The 14,580-nt window shown below is 37.8% G+C and overlaps 1 protein-coding gene and 1 pseudogene across 2 annotated transcripts; one reads left to right on the plus strand and one right to left on the minus strand.

Annotated features, from left to right (window-relative positions):
* Nucleotides 1-1,931: 1,931 nt before the first annotated feature.
* Nucleotides 1,932-5,469, minus strand: LOC145482893 (calmodulin-like). Its single transcript, XM_081461535.1, has 5 exons — nucleotides 5,402-5,469; nucleotides 4,396-4,426; nucleotides 4,042-4,185; nucleotides 2,714-2,956; nucleotides 1,932-2,257 (listed from the first exon to the last, which is right to left on the minus strand). The coding sequence occupies exons 1-5, from the start codon at nucleotides 5,402-5,404 to the stop codon at nucleotides 2,229-2,231; spliced, it is 450 nt and encodes a 149-aa protein (XP_081317661.1). The 5' UTR covers nucleotides 5,405-5,469; the 3' UTR covers nucleotides 1,932-2,228.
* Nucleotides 5,470-7,279: 1,810 nt separating this feature from the next.
* LOC145482901 (calmodulin-A-like) lies at nucleotides 7,280-9,788 on the plus strand (annotated as a pseudogene). Its single transcript, XR_014048827.1, has 2 exons — nucleotides 7,280-7,531; nucleotides 9,157-9,788. The product of XR_014048827.1 is annotated as a calmodulin-A-like (transcript).
* Nucleotides 9,789-14,580: the final 4,792 nt, after the last annotated feature.

Below are 14,580 nucleotides of genomic sequence, written 5' to 3' on the forward strand. Positions count from 1 at the left end.
ATGAAAATTCCGTCGACTTTCGAAAAGTTATAAATTCGTTTCACGAAAAAACGTTCGAAGCATAACCCGCGCGGGCCGCATGAACTAAAAAGGCACCTGATTGGTGGATTCAAATAAAATCGCCATTCCAAATTTGGATTGCTGCCGAACAAAATGCGTCGCCTGCGGCTTGGTGCGGCTATGGCAGAAATCTTCTCCCATTTGCCTTCTGTTGAAGCAATCACGACATCAGTGTTATTTAAACGCGACAGAGTTTATTTTATTGCTCGATTTAGCCGACTATAGCGTGTTTTGTCGGATTTTGCGCCAGGAAGACAGCTGTAAGTGTGGGAGAAATATTTAACGCAGCAACTTGCCGCATTGAATGACGTCAAACTCCATCAGTCAAGCGCGTCAACTGCGTCGACTGCGTCGGCTGCGTCAACTGACTGCGTCGCCTGCGTCAGACTGCGTCCACTGCGTCGACTGCGTCGACTGCGTCAACTGCGTCAATCAACTTTTGGCGGGAAGCGCCTGCGGTCTCAACGCGGTAGGGCCTAGGATTTTTCTGGCTTTTTAGCGCTCGCGCGCGCTATTTTTTCTTTTTCTTTGACCTCTTTTGCGTCAAAACGCCACTAACTTAAGGAAACTTAAGTGTTAAAAAAAGATCGCAGGGAAGGGCAGACTAACTCAACAAGGGAACGAACGAGAGCGGAGTGCTGGAGATGGCGGGGGAAGGCGATGGCTCTTCGCACCAAGCCTCTCGCTCCTCTCTCTCGGGGTCTGCACTCAAATCGAAGGAAAGGCTGAAGGTCAGTGGGACGGTCAGTAGCTGTATTTCCTAGCTTGTAGAATCGAACAGGCCGTGTAGGGCGCGAAGCATGATTCACTCGCGCTTTACCCCTCTAAAAACCTCTTGCTAATGTGTAAGATCTCCGTTTTGGAACTGGCCCGGGCCTTTTCCTTGTCCCCATGCCATGTATTACAGTACTTAGTGCATGTTTTTTTTTTTGGCGTGCGGGATTCTAGCGAGTTTCATTTATGTGGAACATAGAGACGACAACCGCATAAAATGGCCAAAAACGCCTAGGACACGTGTGAAATATAAAGACATGGAGACTTAATTATTGCGCTCAGGATCCGCCGGTGAGCGGTAATCTCGATCCGAAGGGAACAACAGTCGCTTGTTCCCACTGCCTTTTACTTTCAGGGTTGACGTTTGCTCATATGGCTGCAATTAATAATGCCAAAAATGTTTCGCCAATGATTGTTGGCAAAGTTTTCTTTTTTCCTGCCTAAAACCTGACACGTTTTGCAGGCATGGGTCATGTCACGCAACACAGTATTTTCAGAAGGACGTGCGTGACGGGCCAAGCGTCATCAGATGGGGTAGGTAAGAAAGTGGTTCACGACCACTGATTTTTAATCTGCTCCAAAATTACTTGCACCTAAGGTTAGTAGACCGCTTGGCTTGAATATTAGACACCTGTTAATCACAACGTGAATCTTCCACAAACTACTGAGAAAGCCAGCACTTGACCGTCTTGTTCATAGGCCCGCAATGCATGCAGAGATCAAGTTAACATGCCATCCCACCGTGCTGTTTTCAACAGGACAATATGGAGGGCAGGGGTTAAAGGGGTCTTCTCCTCCTTTTTTACCCATGAAATAGGTCCAATGTTTTGCACTATTCCAAAAATGTTTCTTTTCTTTTAATGTTGGTGGAATTCAACACCGTTGTCTTCCCAGACAAACACTGCATTCTGTACCATGTTGCCACCTCTTTATGCAGACAAAACTCTGACTGGTGGGTTTGGTTGTTGAAGTTAACCGGGGAGGAGTTGGGTTACAAATGCAGTATTTGTACATTGCTTCTTAGGAGAGTTGTTCATTGATGGAGGTTTGCCTGAATGAACTAGTCTTGTGAACAAAAACCGCCATGACACAATAGATGTTATCAACATTTTAATTGTCTAACAACAACACAAAAAGGTCTTAAAACGTCTAGAGAAATAGAGCACAGTACAACATACATGTATGACAGGAGAATTTATCACAGGTATCTATAATACTACAGTGTTTACACTAAACTTTTAAACTGTTATTTGCTATCTATGGACATTGCTGTTTAAGTAGAGGCTGTTATACTCTTGGTTGTAAACTGTTGTACTCATTGATGCATGTTTCATGAAATATATTACACCAGAGTGGGTTTGGCAGTGCTTGAATGATCCAAATAAAGTAATAATTTACTTTGAAGTCATCATCTTCACAAATTCTATGAGGGACAAGATAAGACAAACTGTCATTAATAATAATTATTTTAAAAAAGCAGTTGGAAATAATTAGCCTGCTGCAATTAAATAATAGCAAGCATTCCCAGAGAGGTGAAGTTAATTTTCAAAAGCTGGTCGAGTTAAAATTGCAGTGAGTGAAAAATCAGTGGAGTGGGGTGTGGTGGGACAAGTGGACCAGGATATCCAAAAATTAAGCTCTTTTGTTAATATGGGAAAATTTCTACACAGGCTTCTTGCAGTGCAAATCAGCCTGTGTGACAATTATTTATAACAAGTGAGTCAAATTCAGCTGCAACCTCCCGTTTGTCAATTAAAAAAGAACGCCTGATCACAGGTTGCTGCAAAGGACACTTACAAACATACATTCACATTGTACTGAATAGGTTGGCTAATACACTTGTAATTATGTACTAAATGACCAATGTGCATGACCTTACCCTCATAGTTGACTTGCCCATCACCGTCGGTATCTGCTTCACGGATCATCTCATCAACTTCTTCATCTGTGAGTTTCTCTCCCAGGTTTGTCATTACATGTCGCAGTTCAGCAGCACTGATGAAACCATTGCCGTCCTTGTCAAACACTCGGAAAGCCTCTTTGATTTCCTCTTCACTGTCAGTATCTTTCATTTTTCTCGCCATCATGGTGAGAAATTCAGGAAAGTCAATGGTTCCATTACCTGTATACAAGAACAGATGGCAAGTTTAAGAGATCATCCAGCGTATTATTACTCTTTATTTGATTTCATTTTATTATCTTTCACTCGTCTTAGATTTAGCTTGGGGTAACAAACTTTGTTTTTGCAAAATTCAAGACTTTTTTAATTTCATTTTTGCAAGATACAGTGTAATTAATCAAATCGCACCCCTATTTAATGACGAACATCTGTTTCTGTGATCTTACAGCAATGAAAACTCCCCCCCCCCCCCCTTATTGCTAGTAAACTCTTGCAATTTTTGATTCAGAAATAATGATCTTAAACATTCTGCTCAGCTCACATCTCAATTTCTATGTATATGCAATTTACTGAAATTCAACTAGCTGACATTAGGATTTCAGTTATCAATTTTTCCAGACTAAATATTTAATTTCCATAATTTCTAAGTCTGGAAAATAAGTCTACAGATTTCTATTTTTTCTTAATTCTCTCTTAAGAATTCTGCATTCCCTACAAACACTGTGTTAATTAAGTCTTTGCCATTCACGGTCATCGAGAAATCAAACTTAAATAAAAAAAATAACAAGGAATGATACATGTTCAAGGTGCACAAAATGATTTTTCAATGATGCACTAATCTTGGGGCATATCATAACATTTTTGTTCACAATATAATTTGCCACCAAAACCTATTGGTATAGAAAGAAATGCATTGCATTCTTGGTTTGAGACAATAAATTCTCCTAAATAATAGTGTGGATCATCCAACATTTTCAATGGAATTGGCTTAAGATAGTAATTCACCTATTTTTTTACATTACTTTATTTAAAATTAATTTTTTTTTTTAATCTGTCCAAAAAAGTGACATTCCATAGAATACTGGGACACCTGTCTGGCTTGAAAAGCCTTGTAATGCCCCATCATGTTATAAATCACTGTTACATTATGGATGGTAGGCAGAGCAAGCAGTAGGTACATGTATCTCACTGTTAGGTAGCTGATCATTTTCTTGATTTATTTGTATTTGCAAAGTAAGGTGCAGAGATTGTAACAAAGAAGTACATGTAAATGTTGATCATTCTTGGAAATTAAATGATTGACTAACCATCTGCATCCACTTCATTAATCATGTCCTGAAGTTCTGCTTCTGTTGGGTTTTGTCCAAGAGACCTCATTACTGTTCCCAGTTCCTTTGTGGTGATTGTACCATCTCCATCCTTGTCAAACAGTGAGAATGCTTCTTTGAATTCTAAATAGAGGATTGGCGAAAAGAGGTTGTCATCCTGAGTGACATCACTAGATTTGACATTGTGCAAAAGACAACCACTGCGAGTTATTAAAAGTCCTGATTGCAGCTGGTGCCAATGTTTTATTTTAGTGTTATTTTACCCCTAAAGGAAGACCAGTAAGTACCGGTAAGTGGTATTTCTCTCCAGGTCAAGGTCTCTTAATTACTTACCGGCAATCTGTTCCTCTGTCAGTTGATCAGCCTGCAAGAAATTGCAATAAATGAGGTCTGATTAAATTTTCATCATGTGCATGTGTTTTAATTGTGCCGGTAGGGTTGAGTTACATTTGTTTTCTCCATGGGGAGGGGGGGGAGGAGGAGGGGGGAGGGGGGTGGCCAGGAGCAGGGGTAGGGAGGAACCAAGTAGGGATTTAATGTTCTGTTGAGTCTCTCTGCCATTCTACTCACTGAAGTGTTGCTTATATATACATCAAATAATAGTATGGGTCAACATCACACTGCAGTGGCAAGAAACACATGATCCATGTCAATGAGGTTAAACACTTGGTTAATTTATCCTCAGAAATTCACCATATTTGGTATTCAGTATAGCTATTTCAAGGAATTTATGTCTTCATAAAGAATTTCTTGTAGTTTCAAGTTTAGAACTGGTATTCAGAAATTTAGGAAACCACTTAAATGCGTTGCGATAGCAACAAAACAACGGAGGTGCGCCGCAGTGATTCAAGCGTGACGATTTAATCACGAAACTAACTTGCATAAATTTGGAGAGCAAGACCAAAAGTTGATCAACGATCGACGTGTGGTTATAAATGAATATTTCGCTTTTAAAAGCATAAGGCTAGGGCGTGGCGAGGAATACTCTGATCACATCTAGAATTTTGGATTCGTGATCAGTCACGCAGGTAATCACTGCTGCTACAAATAAAACGACATGCTGAGCGACTGATCGCGAGGAACATTACAAGTTTACACTTTGGAACATAAAAAACATCATCATTTGGCTCGAACATATGCTTATTAACTAATACAACAATCAAAATCCAAGACTTTTGAAAGAGTCAATAAAGTAAACAGTTGAGAAATGTATCCTTGAATTCGAGAATCTGTGAGGGCACATTCAATATTGACAGAAATCCGTTCAGTTGATCAGACGAAAGAATAAACTTGGCTGTGATTTACTCCGATGAAATTTGAAAAACTCAGAAAAGCTTACCATCTTCTGAATCCCGGGTGTCGAAAAGTTTTCTTCAGCTTTAAAACTTTCCTAAGCTCCCAGAATATTTTATTTTTGAGAACGCCTAAATACAGGACGGTTTGTGATTGGCTTAGGGATTATTCCAAATTTGGATCGGCCCGTAAGGAAATGCGTCGTCTGCGGCCGGCTACTGAAGCGCGTTTCTTTTTTTGAATATTTGATTGATTGAACCTCTATTTCACTTTCTGCCACTAAATTTACTTCACGGAAAAATACATATTCCTTTTATTTTTCAGTATTGAACGATTTATTTTCGCAGTTAATCTGGAAAATGGGTGTGAACTTGAAACGTTCCGTCACGCCAGCCTGTGTCACGCAACTTTTTCCCTCCCCTTCCCTCCGCCACACCTACACTAATCCATTTTGCTGGCCTCAATTCTCGTTCAACAGAGTTTGGAAAGGGAAAGGAAAAACTCTGTGTAATCTGCTGCACGACAATGATTATTTTCAGCTTACTTTTCAAAAAAATGACCGCCAAAATTTGCATAAGACCTGCTCGCGACGCACCGTCAAAGGCGACAATCCAAATTTGGAATATTGCATCAACCAATCATAAACTGTGTTCTATTTCAAGCTTGTAAATGATGAAAATTTGTATCTACAGGCACAAATGGTGAAAAAAATTTGGTATCTTTTTCTCCCATGTACAGGCTTTTCTTTAAGGTAGGACGATTAGTGTTTCAAAGGATTGCCTAATTATGAAGTTCATTGAGAAGTGACTCGCCGAGAGTCGAAGGAAGGTTTTGTTTTCACTGTCAGCGAATGTGGTTCTACCGAGACAACTCTGGTCTCTTGAGCTGCTGGTATAAAAGTTCAATGGGGAGGTTGAACCTGAAAGCGACAGGTGAAGCTTGAGCTCTTTTTCGAGAGGGACTACTTAGGACACGGCACGGTCAGAACGGTTCCATATTGGAGGTTTTAACGTCACGCAACTTTTCTTTCTTTTTTTTTTTTTTCTTTTTGTTTTTTTCATTTTTGAATTTGTTTCTTTAGAATGAATTAGATAAAATATTCAGCCAGTGTTATTAAAGATGTCGGAGTAACTTATTTGAAAATCAGTCAAAGGTATCAAAAATGTTTATATTTTCTGAAAGTGTCTGTTTAATTACGTGCCCCATTTGGGATGCAAAATGCCCCAGGACCTCTGGAGTAAAGTACATGTTTAGCAGAGGGTAGCTCGATTACCCAAACCAGTTCTATCCCTTATAAACACTATTTATAGGATGGGGTTTTGTGCTGAATTATCCTGAATAACAAAGGCCACTTATAATAAACTTGAGTCAACCTTGCTTAGTTATTAGAAACTGTTTTCTTTTCAATTTTGTTCTTTTTCAATAACTTGGTGATGATAAGCTCCATCAATTTTGATGTGCACTCATTCATTGTCTCCCTAGCCAATTGTCTTTCATTGATAATTAAAAGTCTGACTTGTATACCTCTTAACAATTCTCTCTGTTGCTGATTTTTTATTATTATTATTTTATTTTTATTTTTTGCGGGCTGATCAACTAACAGAGGAACAGATTTGCAGGCAAGTTCTAAAATACCACAAGCTATTCCCATCAAATAGATCAAATTCTATAAATTTGGGGCTTTTATTAAATTATTGACATAGGCCAAACAAAAATCAGTCGTTACAGGCAATGGCCAAACATTTACATGCCCAAGAATTTTACATGAGGTTGCTTTTATTTTTGTCAGAGGCCAATTTAAACAAAGGTGATGCAGTACAATTCTGTGAAAATAAATTACAAAAGGAGTGAAAAACCAAAATTATTACAAAAGACATAATAGGAATATATGGAAACTGAGTTTTTTTTTTAATGTTTAATTACTTTCCTTTGAATTTGCCATGCAATTTTAATATATATTATGCTAACAAGTCAGAATAAATAACCCAAGCTGCTGGCAATTTCATTTCTCAATCTTCTAACTTGCAGAATTCAAAGGAGCATTTGAAATCACCGTTTGACAAGGATGGAGATGGTACAATCGCCACAAAGGAACTGGGAACAGTGATGAGATTTCTTGGACAAAACCCAGCAGAAGCAGAACTTCAGGATATGATCGATGAAGTGGATGCAGATGGTTAGTTAAGTTCCTTGTGTGGACTGATCACGCTCCCTTTTGTTCACTCTTTAAATTAATTAAGGAGTGAGTGGAGCCAGGGGGCGGGAGCCTGGGAGAATAGGGGGTGGGAAGCAGGAGATCTAGGTAGGTAGGTAGGCAATCTAAGATTGCATAGCTACATCATATTAGGATGTGTCTCCTAATTTCCAGGGGATGGGAGCAGGATTGACAAGGGTGGTAGCTGGGAGATAAAGGTACCAGGAGCAGGAGAGCAGGGTACGGGAAGCAGGAGGTTCTGACCCCCCTCCCTGCCTCCCATACTAAGGAGAGAGACCTCAATCAATATTTATTCCTACATACATGTACAACTCAGCTGAGTACTTGTGATCCCTGAAATCTTTCAAGGATCATCAAGATCAAGAAAGGTAAATGATCCAACCCATTCATGTAATGCTTTGGCCAACTTGTCTGCCAACATGTTGGCCAACACACTACCATTGTGTCAGCTGACACTTTGCCAATGCATCCACCGTTGATAGTTAAAACTCTTTATTAGTTAAAACTCTTTATTTATAATTATTGATCATTGACTTTTCAATTTGCGGTGGCTCCTAATAAAAGGAAACATTTTTAAGTGCAGTTTTCCTGCACTACACTGTACACTGTGGAGGTTGTTTAGCAATAATGTCTTCCATCTAAACTGCTCAAATGCTCGGTCTCCTCCAAAGTTGTTGAACCAGGTGAACTCATCTAGGTAACTGGGTATGTATTCATACAGGGCACCACACATCCAATTCAACTTCTTCTTGACTGATCAGGCCCACTAGTATAATTGCCTGAGATGATACTGGGGTGTATACCACTGTCAGGATCTTTGACCAATATCCATATTTGACCTTAAAAGATTTTGCTCCAAGATCTTGCACAAAGATCTTGACAACTAAGATCTTTCAATTCAGGGTCTCTTAGGGGTGATGTATATGTTCCCTCACTTAAAACCACGAGTCTCACAAAATTTTCATTGCATTTCAGGGGTCTCCCAGTCGTCTTTTCAGAGGTTTTGTGAGTCTCGCAGTCTTGATTTCATTCCGATTCATAAAGCTGTTTTGGAGTCTCGATTTCTTGCAAGACTAAATAAAGTTCCAATTTGCTTGTTTGTTTTTATAACTGACATCTGAATGTCTAAGAATTATTCAAACACCTTGCACTCACGTTTAAAGCACTTTGAAGTCTCAGTCTTGCAATTTAAAATGTCACAAATCTATCAGGCTCGCAAAGAAAAATGTTTAAGTCTCGCCTGAGACCTTGCAAAGTCTCACATTTATTATTCACCCCCTTCTTTTGCAAAAAGAACCCAGCTTGAATTAAAAGATCCTTAAATGGTTTCAGTAGCTGTTAGGTCTAGATCTTTAAAGATATATCCACAAAGATTCTGCAGGTAATAATATTACTAGGGTTCCATTACCATGTGGCTGACACTCTGCTTTGCCGACCATTCAATAAATCTGTGTTGAAATAAAGAAGGATTAAAGTGCTGGTGGCTTGAGCTATGATTTGCAAAACACTCAGGACAAGGCCTTTCGGTGGCTTTAAAGAAAAATCTAAAATGCTCTGATGCAGTTAACTTCTGGTCTTGTGAACAGGTAATGGAACAATTGATTTTCCTGAATTTCTCACAATGATGGCAAGAAAAATGAAAGAAAGTGATAGTGAAGAAGAAATCAGGGAAGCTCTTTGATTGGTTGACAAAGTTGGCAATGGTTACATCAGTGCAGCTGAATTGCAACATGTAATGACAAACTTGGGAGCCGAAACTTACAGATCAAGAAGTGGATGAGATGATCCAAGAGATAGATATTGATGGAGACGGACAAGTCAGTTATGATGGTAGGGGCAACGTATATGCACATTAAATTGGTATAGGGGTACAGTGAAACCTGTATTAAGTGGACACCCTTGGGACTGTCACTAGTGTCTGCTTAAAACAGGGTGTCCGCTCTAAGCAGGTTTTAATATATTGTGCAATAATAGTTAACAATTATTATTAACCCTTTTGTAACACAGTATAACACAGTGTAAGATAATTTACATTACGACTGCTCATAGCACATTACCCTGGTGAAAATCTTTCAAGGATCTTCAAGGATCCTTGAGGATCTTCATGAGGATCTTTGCAAGGATCTTCATCAAGATCTTTAAAGATCCTGGTTAAGATCTTTAGGGACCCTCAGGAATCTTCAAGGATCTTAAAACGTCTTGCCAGGATCTTCAAAGATCTTGCCAAGATCTTGCCAAGATCTTGAAGGATCTTTAAGGATCTTCAAAGTTCTTGTTAAGATCCTTCAAGATCTTTGAAAGATCTTCAGTTCTTTTCAAGATCTTTGAAGACTTTTGCAAGATCTTTAAAGATCTTTGCAAGAACTTTGAAGATCTTTGAAGATCCTTAAGGATCCTTTAAGATCTTGGCAAGAACTTTGAAGATCCTGGCAAGAATTCTGAAGATCCTTGAAGATCCTTAAAGACCCTTGGAAATCTTGACCAGGATCTTTGAGGATCTTGATAAGGAATTTTGCAAGATTCACAAAAACATTGGCAAGGATCTTGTTCAGATCTTCAAGGACCTTGTTAAGATCTTGCAATACCCTCAAATATCTTTGTCCAACTTTTCAGTTCCAGTAATTAGTACATGCATTAGTTTTTTTATCAGATGTAGGGAGTCACAGAAAATGTTTCTCGATATGATCACCAGATTTCAGGGGACTGGTCCTTAGTAACATTAACTGTTTTAACAAAGGATATGTCCACATTGCAAACAAAAAAATGTTACTTGTAAACATAAATTTTATTTGTGTAACAATTCTTACAAAATTGTTCAGAAGTTGACTGAAGCTAAATTCTCTTCATATTATTTGTGTTTTTCATCAAAAACACACATAACACTAAAAAAAAGAAGCCTTAAAAATGATTTCCAGTCTGTACTGTGTAGTCTCAGCACCCTAATGTTTGTGTGTCTCACTTGATGGAATGCAAATGGATCTTATTTGTTACAAACCATATACCTTATCTTTGAGGCCTTTCAAGTTATTTTTCCAACAGCTTCATTGATTTTTACAGCTGCGAAGTTGTTTCATCAAGTGATATGAGAAAGAACGAGGCATAAAGCTTCATATCCATATTGGAAGTTGACATGGCACTTTGAATTTACTTCATGTATTAGTAAGTAGTTGTGAAATGTTACATTTTGTGATGTCTTACATGAAATAAAACAATACTTAAACAAACTCTCAATACACAGTATGGATTGGAAACCACTTTCAAAAAATGAATAATGTCTATGCAACTTGATAAGAACATAGTATTAAAATAGCATGAATGAAACAAGTTGAAAATTAAATACCTAGAAAATAGCCTTAAATTATCCATAAAGAGGTATAAAATTGGGGTAAGTAGGAAAAAAAACCTTGCAACATACAGTAGACCTAAGATAGCTTTAACATACATGTAGGCATGAAACAGGGAAAAAAATATTTTTAGCATAGGTATCCCACATTAAAACTATGTCTATTTTAAAACCAGTGACCAGAAAGATCATGAAAAAATGGGACAAAAGCAGGTTTAAAATAGCTGGTAAAAGGTGAATAATTTTAGGAAAATAGTAAAAAAAAAAAATGACTATAAAATAGAGCACATGAGAGCCCCATTTGATCTAGTTTTCTGAACAACTGTGCCAGTGAGTCAAGATCTAGATTTTTATAGTATGCTGAAGCTAAAAGAATTCGTCCAATACAAAACCAAAATGTTCTTTAGAATCCCTTGGCATTTCTGAACAAGTAGCGAGCACTCTCACAGGGCTTTAACTGTGTGTGGTCTTAAGTTTATGAGAGTTGACTCTGGAGTCGGAGTACAAGAATTATTTTCTCAGTGTAAAAACATCAAAATTTTATAGTATGCCCAAAGGTGAGAATTTCTTAAACTACAAAGTCAAAATAGTACTTGAAATTGCTTGACATTTCTAAAGAAAGGTCTACTATTCTATGAAGAAATGAATTAGTTTTGCAGTGGAAATTCTATTAATAATAATTTATCTAGTTATCTAATTTACCTAGGTATCTAGTGTTTTCAAAACACTTTCTGACAGCTGGGTATCTTAACACAGTATAAAAAACAGTGATGTTAAATTAGGAGGCAAATGACAATTTGAACAAAATAATACTGCACCAAAATTCAATGACTCACCAACTTTATTCTTAGATATTAAGCCACTCTTAAAAGAATTATCACTAGGATTTTTGTCCAGTAGCCAAAGCTAAGGAGGAGACCACATCAGATTAAAGACCAGCTGGAACATCTTGTTTCTGTTCATAATTAATTTTATTTCCTAAATTTGAAGGGTTTCTGTATGTGACATACAGATTTAAGCTTACTGACATTTTTGAAGGTCTACATGTAGCTTCAAATTCAAAGTTTCGAACTGCAAGACTACAGTGTATTTCCTGTCAGGTCCAACAGAGTGGAACAGTACAGATTGTGATGGAAATAGTGAAAGTATTATCACTCATGTTTGTGAATTGTTTTTCACTTAGCTTTTTAACCATGTAGTTCTGTTGGTGAATCTATTACTTCCAAGCTTTTCTGCTTTAATAACCACTGAATAACTAGAACAGAAGCACACAGCAACATGTAATTAACATCAGCTAAATACATGTACGTTGACCTCTGAAGGCTTCATGGAGGCTAAAAGCAACTGCTCACAACAGAGATTTCAGATCAACTTCTATGACAAGCTTTAAATTGTTTTTGGTTAAGTAATGATTGTACAAGGAGGAAGACATTTCACAATTTCTGCAGCATAATGCCAAGATCAAGTTTAGAGATAAATATCATTGCAGTGCTGATCATCAAAACACCATTTAAAGTCTAATTTCAGAAGCCTTGTGATTCTTTTTACGTACAATTTCTTTCAGGGCCAAAAGAACCAGATTTTGTTGCTTATAAAACATCATTCCTGATGCATTTCTGTTGAAATTAACGTGCTCCTTTCTCATAGCATTGCATCATGGGTCATAGGACTCGTTCCCGGGTTCCTATCAACATTCAAATCCAAGATGGCGTCTTGTGCCTGGTGTGTTCAAATTTGGCTTTTTACTCTGTTTCAGTGACTTTAGAGGCCAGACACAAGCTTGAAGTTATTAAGACACCATTTGCAGACATCATTTGAATTACAGAGTTGAAAAACTATCTACTTGTGAGAAGCATGAAATTTTTAAAAGTCTTTATGAAGAGATGTCTTACATTGAACAAGGTTAAAGTCATACCTGTTGCAAAGTCTAACAAATTTTGAAACATCCTTCAAAGAATCCTATTAAGATCTTTAATCCTATTAGGATCTTTAAGGATCCTAGCAAAGATTACCAAAGATCTTTGCAAGATCCTTCAAAAAATTCCTTAAAGAACCGTCAAAGAACCTCATTAAATCTTCAAGGATCTTGAAGGATCCTAGCAAAGATCCTGCTGGGACCTTACCAAGGATCTTTGCAAGATCTTGATCAAATCCTTGAAGATCTTGAAGGATCTTGGCAAAGATCTCTATAAGATCCTTCAAAAGATTCCTTAAAGATCTTTCAAAGATCCTCATCAAATCCTCAAGGATCTTAAAGGATCCTAACAAAGATCCTGTTAGGATCTTACCAAAGATCTTTGCAAGATCTTGATCAAATCCTTAAAGATCTTGAAGGATCTTAGCAAAGATCTTTGCAAGATCCTTCAAAAGATTCCTTAAAGATCTTTCAAAGATCCTCATGGAATACTCAAGGATCTTGAAGGATCCTAGCAAAGATCCTGTTAGGATCTTACTAAGGACCTTTGCAAGATCTTTCCTAGGAAAGATCTTTGCAAGATTTCACTGAATCTTCAAGGATCTTGAAGGATCCTAGCAAAGATCCTTCAAAGATCCTTAAAGGATCCTTAAAAGATCCTTATCTTTAAGGATCTTTGGTAGGTCCTTGAAGATCTTCAAAGATCCTCAAAGATCCTGTGAGGATTTTCACCAGGGTATGTCCAGTCAGTCATTGTATCAACCTGGAATAATCTACTTAGCTTTAAAATGACATCGCTGAACAATGTTAAAGGAGTCTGAGTTGAGCTTTTAGAGGTGAAAAGTCCTTGAAGTGTCTGGCTATTACAGGCTTTGGGCAACAAAATGGCTTAATTTTTGTGTCCACGTCTGCTTAACAGAGGTGTCCACTGAATGCAGGTTTTTTTTACAGTAAATGTGGAAGAAAATCTTGGGACTCTAGCTGGTGTCCACTTAATAGGGGGTGACCGCTTAATATGCAGTCTGCTTTATAATACAGGTTTCACTGTAATTTTAGTACCCTGCTTTTGAAAGCTGCAAATATGATTGTACCCATAATTGGCTACAAAGTCCAGCCATCTCTTGTATGATTTCAGTTAACATTTTTTGTTGCACTGAATTTAGTAATTAAGATACTTTCATGGGCAGGACTTTGAAAAGCAAAAGACATATTTAGATTAGTGGAATTATCCAAAACAAAACAAAACAAAAAAAAAAACAACAACAACAAAAACTGGGAAAGTAGTACACTCTTTTTCGTAATAAGTTTCCTGCCCTTGATGTCTTCGAAAATTCACTAATGTATAAGCTCGTAACGTGTCGGGGATGGGGCATTTTGTAATGTGTGAGCAAAGTATTACCATTTCCAAAATTGTAGCATCATCTCCCACGGGAACTCCCCTATAAAAATGACAGAGTTGCTGTAATGGTCAACAAAAGTAGTTTCAGAGACCCTAAGTCGCAGGTACCAGTTCTAATGTCATCTATGGAGGGCCTCCCAGGGGAATAGCATGTTACCTTGATCCCTTCAAAATCTCACTTTTTTCCCTTGTTCCCCATTAACAAAACGCACTGTTCCCTAAAATTTGATATCAACGTTCCCTGTAATATAGTAGAGATATCTCTTGTCCCCTCAAATTAATCCCCAAAATGTCCCTTAATGTTCCCTTGAAATAAATGATCATGTCCTTTGTTTGACAAGCCCCTGGGAGGT

This window comes from Orbicella franksi, chromosome 3 (genome assembly GCF_964199315.1).
Source record: "Orbicella franksi chromosome 3, jaOrbFran1.1, whole genome shotgun sequence".
NCBI classification, from domain to species: Eukaryota; Metazoa; Cnidaria; class Anthozoa; order Scleractinia; family Merulinidae; genus Orbicella; species Orbicella franksi.